This window comes from Drosophila willistoni (assembly GCF_018902025.1).
Source record: "Drosophila willistoni isolate 14030-0811.24 chromosome XR unlocalized genomic scaffold, UCI_dwil_1.1 Seg144, whole genome shotgun sequence".
Classification (NCBI taxonomy): Eukaryota; Metazoa; Arthropoda; class Insecta; order Diptera; family Drosophilidae; genus Drosophila; species Drosophila willistoni.
The window spans coordinates 2,749,878-2,759,007 of record NW_025814057.1 but is presented as its reverse complement, the minus strand read 5'-3'; the positions used below and the strand labels follow the sequence as shown (position 1 = coordinate 2,759,007).

Sequence of the window (9,130 nt, the reverse complement as noted above, 5' to 3'; positions counted from 1 at the left end):
CCACAGTATTTTTGTAATGTATGTGGTGTTTGTTTGTGTGTGGGTGTGTGTCTGTGTCTGTGTGTGTCTTTATGTATAAATATCTTAATTGGATTTTTTGTTATTTTTATATAATTTCAATGTATTTAATGTTTAAGTATTGTCCTTGTGATATGTTTCTAAATTGTTTTCTTTTTAATTATTTTTTTTTTCTTCTTTTGTTTTTATCATTTCTAAGTAATTGAAGTAGGTTTTTGTTTATCGAGTTAGAGCATATGTTATGGAAGTAATTCATCTTGAATAGGTTTTAGATCGTAAAGAGTTTCGTTTGTTTTTGTTTTTGTTTTTATATATATATATCTATATATATTTATATTTATGTATTTTGGTTAAAAAATTGTGCACACTTGCCCGCCTAGATGGGCGTGAGCACTTTTGTCGTGTTGTCTGAGAGTGTATATATCTGTTTTGCTTTTGATTTTTCCCATTATTTTCCTTTTTTCTTTTTAATGGGAATCGATTTGTTGCTTCATAGCAAATAGGAGAGAGAGTGTGTGTTGTTAGTGTTTTTTGTTTTTGTTTTTTTAAAGTTAAGTTTGATCAAAAGATTCTAAGAACAATAGGAAGAATTAGGGGGAGGATTAGGGGGAGCAAGAGATATAGTTAATACAGTGTTATAGTACAGGAAGTGGTGCTAGTTGTTAATTAGTTTGCTAAGAATTTGAAAAATTTGATCCGTTTCCAATGGAGCTCGCCGTGCTTTGGTGTGTGTGTGTATAGGAGTGTATCTGTGTGTGTGTGTGTGCGAGCGAGCGGCAGGAATACAGACTAATACTCGTAATACAGTTTTGGGTATATATATATATATAATATATATATATATGTATGTATGTATGTGTGTCTGTGTGTGTGTGTATGCATGTGGGTATATACGTATATGTATATACCACCCTAAAACGATGCCCTTAAAGATTCTTATTTTTCTTTTGAATTTTTCATATATATATATATGTATATGTTTACCGTTAAAACATGCAAATTGGTTCTGCTCGCTAGGTATTATTCATTTAGTTCATATATATATATATATATTTACTATATATATATATATAGTGTGTATGTATATATAATTTGTTTGCATCATAATCCTCATCATGATCTGTATATATGCTTATTTGATCTGTGTATATATAGAATTTCTACTTATGTTCCATAATATTCGTTGTGTCAGATTTTTACTATAAGTTACGTTTTGGATTTTTTAAACCTTTTGTTTTTTTTTCTCCATCATTTGCTTTTTTTGTTTCCTTGCTTTGTTTTTTGGTTTTTGTTTCAAATCGTTTACAAAAAAAAAAAAAAAAAATTAGAATTGCTCATTCCGCTATATATATATATATATGTATATATGTTTAGTTAGAGTGCCCAAACCAGAAAAGTTCAGTTATTAAGTACATAAGTATATTATGCATATTCTTTTTTTTTTCTTTTTTTTTTGCTTTTGTTAAGTGTTAAGAAAACATCTTTCCCTCATTTTGGATTATCATCATCATTATCCTGCGGCTAGCCAATCGAACGAACTACTCTTCCGTGTTTTATTCGTTTGTCTTTTTTTTTGTTTTTTTAAGCTGACTGATTTGATTTCTAATTTGATATAAGGGTGCTCGAGTATTGCTTTTAGGATTTTGGTATAAAGTTTTTATAATTTAGTTTTTTCCTTTTTTTTTTTTTTTGGTTTTTTTTTGTTTGGTGTTTGGAATACGAGGAGGGGAGGGGAGGGGAGGGAAAGGGGGCCCTTACTCTACCACTATATCCTGGCTATTCTCATCACTGTCCAACACAGTCTCCTCACCATCGTGCTCAAGTTCATCGTGATCATGCTTCATCAGATCGGCATCCAACATATCATCGTCATCATCCTCGGCATCGGTTTTGCTTTGATTGATGGCTCCGGCATCGCGTAGGCACGCCGATTCGAGATGCTTGTTCAGATACGATTTCAGGGCAAAGGTCTTGTTGCAGCGATGGCACTTGAAATTCTTGTCACCCGAATGCGTCTGCATGTGGGCCCTCAGATTGGAGCGATCGGCAAAGGCCTTGCTGCAATGGACACAGGCGTAGGGCTTCTCGCCGGTATGGGAACGCAAGTGTCCCTGCAGGAGCCAGGGGCGCGAGAAGAGTTTGCCGCAAATGTCACAGCTGTGCGAGAGTTTGTGCGTTAGAAGATGCATGGCCAGAGCCGGCATCGAGACATATGCCTTGCCGCAGGTGTTGCATTTCTTCGCCGATTGCGAATCGAGGGAGCGATGCGTCTGCTTGTGACGCGACAGATTGCTAGAGGTTGCATACTGTTTACCACACTCGGAGCATTTGTAGCAGCCACGCTTGCGTTTGGCATAGTTTTCACCGTTTCCTCCTCCACCACCACCGCCGCTGCCAGCACTGGAACCGTTAGAGCTAGCCACAACTTCCAATGATGGTGAGGCTGCTCCGATACTACCCACGCCAGGACTACCCAAATTGGCGCCATGGCTCTTGGGACGCGATTGTTTATCTTTGCCGGCTGCCGCCTTGCTGGCCTTAGTGCGTCCATCGAGCATATTCAGACACATCTTGAGAGCGGAGGCACGCTGTTGGGTAGGCGTTACTGTCGAGGTCAATGAGGAGGACTGCTTATTCCAGTGCGGTTGGCCGGATTCGGACGATGAGGACATATCAATATCCACATCTGAGCTATGATCGGAATTGGGCGGAGTCAGCGGCGAGCAATTGTTGGCGGCCTCCGGCGCTCCATGGATTATGTCGTAGGAACTGCTGCCGATGAACCGTATGTTCGACTGCGTCGATTGTGTGGCGGCCATGGACTTGTTGTTGTTGGAAGCGTTCGAGATCTCCTGTAAGTGTTCCGGTGACTTGTGGGCCACCTCCTGTTTCATAATGGTCACCACACATGGCGGTATAAGCGGCGGTAAGCTCTGCGACAACGACAATAGATCGTGGGCTGCCTCCGTCTCCTCGACGCTGCGACCACGATATATCGACATGGACGACGATGATGAAGCAGCTACCTGGTGGTCTCGCTCACGCTTAAGGGTCACCGGCTCGGGCAGACGGGCCACTCCGCTGGCACTTGCCGGCGGAGCATAGAAGATCACCTTCCCATCCTCGGCCGGAGCGCGACCAACGGCGACTGGACGGTGCATCGATACTGTAAAACAAAATGCCAAAATTGGTTAATTCCCTGCGAAAAGCATTGTCAACAAAACAAAATCAGAGCAAACTAGACACTGACAGTCCAAGGGTAAATCGGGATTCCAATATTTAAACATTTTGTCAACTTTTTACCATTGACTTTGATTTCAAAACTAAACTAATGTCATTCAAATGAAGTAAAATTAAAAGTGAAAAATCACTTGTCAACTTGTCAAAAAAAAAAAAAAAAACAAAACAAAAACAACAGCAACAAAAAATGATAAAGGACCAGGTAAAGGACCAGGGCTAAGCAAATTCCTGACATATGCTTTTGCCAGTGCTGCCATATGCTTTTACCAATTTGAATTTTGAATTTTCCAGCCCTGAACTTAAGTAAACAAAAAACCAAAACACGAATCGGATATTTCTCTTGTTCTATTCTAATTTTGATAAACTGAATATTTAGGTAAATGTTTCTCTCTAGTTCTCAAAATAAGCTATGGGATTTTTCAAAACTTTTTAGCCCCAATTAGAAAGTCAGCTTTATGAAGTGAATATGAGAAATCTTTAAGTGAAATGTTGCATACGAATACAAACATTATATATTTGCATTAAAAGCTACAAGTATCTACATATAAATTATATATAACGATATATATATGAATGTATATGTAGTTCAATGGTTAAGAGTATTGGTAGACTTTAAAGAGAAAGAGAGAGTCATTCCAGCTAGATTGGAAATAACGACCTAGATTGCAGGCATGCATATATACATGCATAAATGCACATTTTGACATTTCATGGCAGACAAACTGACGCAATGCCCTGCACCCTGCACCCTGGACCCTTCTGCATTCAGTATGCCTTCATTCTCTCTTTCTCTTTTCATCTTACACCACCTTCAGCACCAGCACCAGCACCATTGAATTTCGTAGCTGACCTGTTACATTTCAGTTCAGTTTTCTCAATCGATACGACGACATGTGACTGCTGCGACCCCACTCGACCCTCAACCCACAATCCCCCCCCACCACCACAACACGCTCCACACTGAACGAACCAACCAACCAACCAACCAACCAACCAATCCACCCACTCCCATTCCTCAAGCTGGGCTGCCCCTTCATGTCAATGCCGCGTGTTTGCTTTCGTGTTTGCATTTGCTTCTTTGCGCCTTTGTCAAGAGCAACAAGCTAGGCAACATCAGCAGCAGCGGCAGCAGCAACATCAACGACAAGAAGGCAACGCAAACATGAAAAATGCCAACATACGCTAAAAAGATTAGCTAACGGCGACAATGTCAAACACGAGGGAGCACTGAATTGTGGGAGTGATAGGTAAACGAAGGACCGACCACTGGCTAACCACCAGCACCCAGTGCCCAGTCCCCAGTAGCAGTTCCTAGTACCCGGCAGCAACAAGAGTGGCCACAGTGGGTGGCCCATAAAACGTTGGCGTCTCTCGGAAGTGGGCAATAGATGGTTGTTGGATGGTGGCTGGGGGATGGTGGATTGGTGGGTTGGTGGGTGGTGAGACTACTAAAAATAAATACGAGTACACAAATTGTCGCAGCCACCTGTTCACATTGTTGTGACGCAACTTTTGGACAGGGGAATAGTCCAAGAGCCCGCCCCCCGCCCCCCGACCCCCTCCACCATTCACCTTCTTTCAATTTGATGGAGGGTTGTGGAACATAAATAGGGAAACGGAAACGGAAAAGTGGTTAACTGTTGCTTACATACCTGAAGTTGGGACTGTGGCTGCTCCAGTTGTTGTTGTTGTTGTTGTTGTTGTTGGTGCTGTTGTTATGGTTGCTGCTGCTGCTGCTGCTGATGTTGTTGATGTCGGTGTAGATGTTGCCACTGCTGTTGGTGTTGTTGTTGCTGCTGTTGGTGGTGGTGTTGGTGTTGCTCCTAAACGTCGCTGCTTCTCCTGCTTGGAATTCATTTGTACCAACGACTGGGCTGCTGACCATTCCAAATGTTCACATAGCTGATCCTCGACACCATTATGACGAGCAACATTATCATTACGCTTGGCCACATTAACATGATCTTCGCCATCATCCACATCGTTGTTGTTGTTGTTGTTGTTGTTGTTGTTGTCATTATCAGCATCATTATTGACATCCTCTTCATCATCATCATTATCATCATCGTCATCTAGTTCGATTATCTCCCGCTTGAGCATAGATCTTGAACTGCGCTTTGACTTCAAAGTCATCTTATTGCCATTGGCATTACGTAGAACGGTGGCATTCGATCTACCACCGAATCCTCCATCATTGCTCTGGCGGTGATTGGGCGGCGGCAGCGGCGGCGGCGGTTTTAACAATTTACGCAATGTCGGCTGACTGCATCTGGGCTGTTTGGGTTGTTTAGGACGACGCCAACTGCCACTACCAACGGCAACGCCAACGCCAACGCCAACGCCAACGCCAACTAATTGGGATTCATTGACGCCAGCCGAAGCCGAAGAGGAATTAGCTCCAGCGGAGTATTTTTTCGAGCTGGTTGCGCTCGCACTCGCATAGGCAATCGTTTGTATCTTATTCCGATTGGGCAGTATGAAGTCCACAGACATTGTGTCGTCGTCGCCGTCGTCTCTCCTCTGCCGCCAGTTGCCAGTTTGGGCCGTTGAAATCAAATCTTTGAAAAATTTGCTCAAGCTATGTTTGTGTGTCCTTTGCCTTTCGTCTCTCCTTGAATCACTCTTTCTCTTTGCCTTGCTTCTTGCTCTCTTCGTATTGAATTTTGTTTGCTTAATTTTATATTTGGTTTTTTTTTTATTTGTTTTTTTTTTTTATTTACTATGTAGATATAGCACAACCTTCTTTGACATCGACTTCAGCGTCGTCTGCTGTTTTAAAATGCTTTAGCTTTATTTTGTTTTGTTTAGTTTGTGTGTAGTCTCCGTCGCAGTTTGACTTTGACTTTAACTTCAACTTTGACATTGACACAAGTTGCTGCCTTGAGATTTTGAGTAGCACGGTGGCTGCTGCTGCTGCTGCTGCTGTTGTTGCTGCTTCTTAATGTTGCTTGCCCCGTACCTATGCCGGCTGCGGCTGGCTGGCATTCTTGAGATCTTGCACTGGAATGCTCACTCTTTATATTTTTGTTTTTTTTTTTGCTGATTTTTATATTCTGCTTTTTTTTTGTTACATTTGCAGCAACTTTTATATAACTTTATCTTCTAGCTGGCCTGCCAAAAATCACTTTGCCGCAGTTTAAGGTATTGCTTTCGTTGTTGTGTTGCAGTAACAATTGCAGTTGCAGTTGCAGTTGCAGTTACATTTGCCGTGCGCATTTATCAAGGTTCTTTTTTGGTTTTTTGTAGCATCCAACACACAAAATGAAGGGAAGGAACAGTAAAGCAGCAAAGGAGAGAAATGAAACGAAATGAAAAACAAAGAAAAACAAATCAAACTATTTATTCAATTTGACAAATCGTTATTTATTACTTGGAAATCAATTTATATTAAATTCTTCATTCCTCGTTTGGCAAAAGCAAATAAAAGTATGCAACTGGAAACTAAATCGAAAAAAGTAGTATATAGTATAGAGATTAGAAGAAGTTTCAATGGGAGTTTGAATAATATTAAATCTAGAGAGTTTCGAAATCAAATCTACAATGTTTTTTGCTAATTCTTGTCATGGGTTTCTTTCCCCTTTCCCCTTCCATTTTTGCATTTGTATGGCAATATTATGAGAACAATCAAAGAGGAGGGAGGTAAAGTAAAAGAGTTTTACGAATTTATGAGCTGAACTTTATTTATGCATTTGAAATTTTTATAAGGTATAATTTAGTTCACCATGAGAATGGCTTGAAATTTGAGGGCGGTTTTTTGGGGCCGGTGGAGGCAATTCAAAATTGCATAATTTAGACGCTGGCTTCATTTTTTTTTTTTTTTTTTTACACTAGAATTGTAAACAAGTTCTTGCCATAATATTTACATTATAAATGCAGCGGCTCCCCATGAAAACCGCAAACAAATTACGAAATCCCCGCCCCACCCCCAAAAACCCGCTTTCCCGCCACACACACACACACAAAAACACTCGCATACACTCAACGAGAGACGAAGAGGGATAGCGAGAGCGAGAGAAAAGGAAGGAAGACAGACACAGCACGTTAAAAGGAACATTTGGAGCCACACTTGATTATACTTAATTGATAAATTGTTATCCTTTTTTTTTCTACTTGTACTTTGCACTAAATTGCATAGTTTTATGCATAGTTTGCAATTCATTTTCTATACTGAAAGTGGAAGTCCGTGCACTAGTGGTAAGGGGTGTCATGAGAGCGAAAGAAAAAGAGTAAGTGATGGAGAGAGAGACGGACAGAGAGAAAGAGAGTAGATCACAAAGATGCGAACGGTCGATGGATGTGGTTGGAGATTGGAGGTTGCAGGTTGGGGCGGGGGAAGGGGATTTTGTGGGCATACGAAGTGGCGCTCTTCCAATGGAAGGCGCACACGCACGCATATGAAACTATCTATCCCTATCCCACTTTTAAAAATGGCGCATATCGCACTCGCTCGTCCGTTCCGTTGTTTAGGAAATGCAGACTAACAATTGCAATTCCAATTTCCATTGTCGATTTGTGTCGAATTCGGGGAAGGGAGAGAGACTTGCCTTTATTTCTTCTATTTTTTTTTTTGTGTTTGTTCTTGTTTCATTTGTTAAGCTGCAATTGCAGTTGTATACACTTCTTAACTTCATTTATCACATATTATGCATAATGCTTGATTGGAATTATCGTATGATAATTTTCTATGATATTAAATTGCTTTAATTTTGATTTGATTTCGGGTATAATTTGTATTTTTTTCAGATATATATATATATTTTTTATATAAATATTATTTTTTTTGCGTTAGTCGCTGTGTTTCAGCAACAACAACTTGTTTCACTCTGCACTTGTCGAATGTTTTGTGAATTGGAATTGGAAGCACTAAAGTGAGAGAGAGAGAGAGAGAGAGAGGGCTAACCTAACGAGAGCCAGAAAGAGAGCAATTCAGAGATGAGAGCCAACGTGTAACGAGTAACGAGTAGGGCATACATGCAACAAATAGTCAACTGTTGGTTGCCTTAGCCTACCTCACTGAATATGTCGGGAACCCCAATGCTTCCCTCTCTTTCTCACTGACTCTCTCCCCCCCATCCCCTTCATCATCTACTGCTTGGTGGGGCCTCCCTCTGGGTTGCACATAAACAATGCGAGATTTTATTGCATACTTTGCAGCACTTGCTGCTGCTGCTGCTGCTGCTGCAGCGAGTGTCGACATCGTTTCTTCGATGTATAAGTATACACACACACACACACACACACACACACACATGCATTCATACGTCACTTTGTTGCATACGTCACATGCAACACGATATTTGGAATAAACTCTTTACCATTTCCCATTACATTACAAAATCAAGTCCAAGAAGAAAAACAAACAAAAACAACAAAAAAAAACACACACACACACAATTCAAACTAAAACTGATTTCCCTTTACACAAATTTGCTTTTGCCAAAAAGAACTTGTATTTTCTATTAACCAGGAAATGATAATAAAGGATTTATATATAGGATGTATATTTATAAGGAATGTATATATATAGATGAACTTTCGTACTCGCTATGATTTGTTGCCTGTTGTTAGAGATTTCACAGTTTCATACTTTGCAGAGTATTTTGCGTTTTCTTTGTTTTTCTCTTTTGTTGTTTGTAAGTTGTTCGGGTTTCCTTCTTTTCTTTTTTTTGCACTCTTTTCGCGTTGTTTTGATTTATATTTGCGTATCGGTTATCGTTATTATGTATTATCATTTATTTATTTATTATAATTTTTGTGTTTTTTTTTTTTTTGTTTTTGTATTTATTTATTTTACAGTTTTATTATGATTATAACTATGGACGCAGTTTTGCTGCCGCTGTGCGTCAGTTTTTGACGTACCACTCCCTTCTAC

The 9,130-nt window shown here is 40.2% G+C and overlaps 1 protein-coding gene across 2 annotated transcripts; it reads right to left on the bottom strand.

Annotated features, from left to right (window-relative positions):
* Positions 1 to 1,353: 1,353 nt before the first annotated feature.
* LOC6638532 (zinc finger protein GLI4) lies at positions 1,354 to 8,882 on the bottom strand. Of its 2 annotated transcripts, XM_002062341.4 has the most exons (3): positions 8,800 to 8,882; positions 4,911 to 6,485; positions 1,354 to 3,184 (listed from the first exon to the last, which is right to left on the bottom strand). In XM_002062341.4, exons 2-3 carry the CDS (start codon positions 5,749 to 5,751, stop codon positions 1,773 to 1,775), a joined length of 2,253 nt encoding a protein of 750 aa, XP_002062377.3. In that variant the 5' UTR covers positions 5,752 to 6,485; positions 8,800 to 8,882; the 3' UTR covers positions 1,354 to 1,772. The 2 variants fall into 2 exon arrangements, with proteins under 2 accessions (XP_002062377.3, XP_023035109.1); XM_023179341.2 differs by lacking the exons at positions 4,911 to 6,485; positions 8,800 to 8,882 and adding an exon at positions 3,269 to 3,373 and having other exon boundaries at positions 1,355 to 3,184.
* Between the last annotated feature and the right edge of the window lie 248 nt (positions 8,883 to 9,130).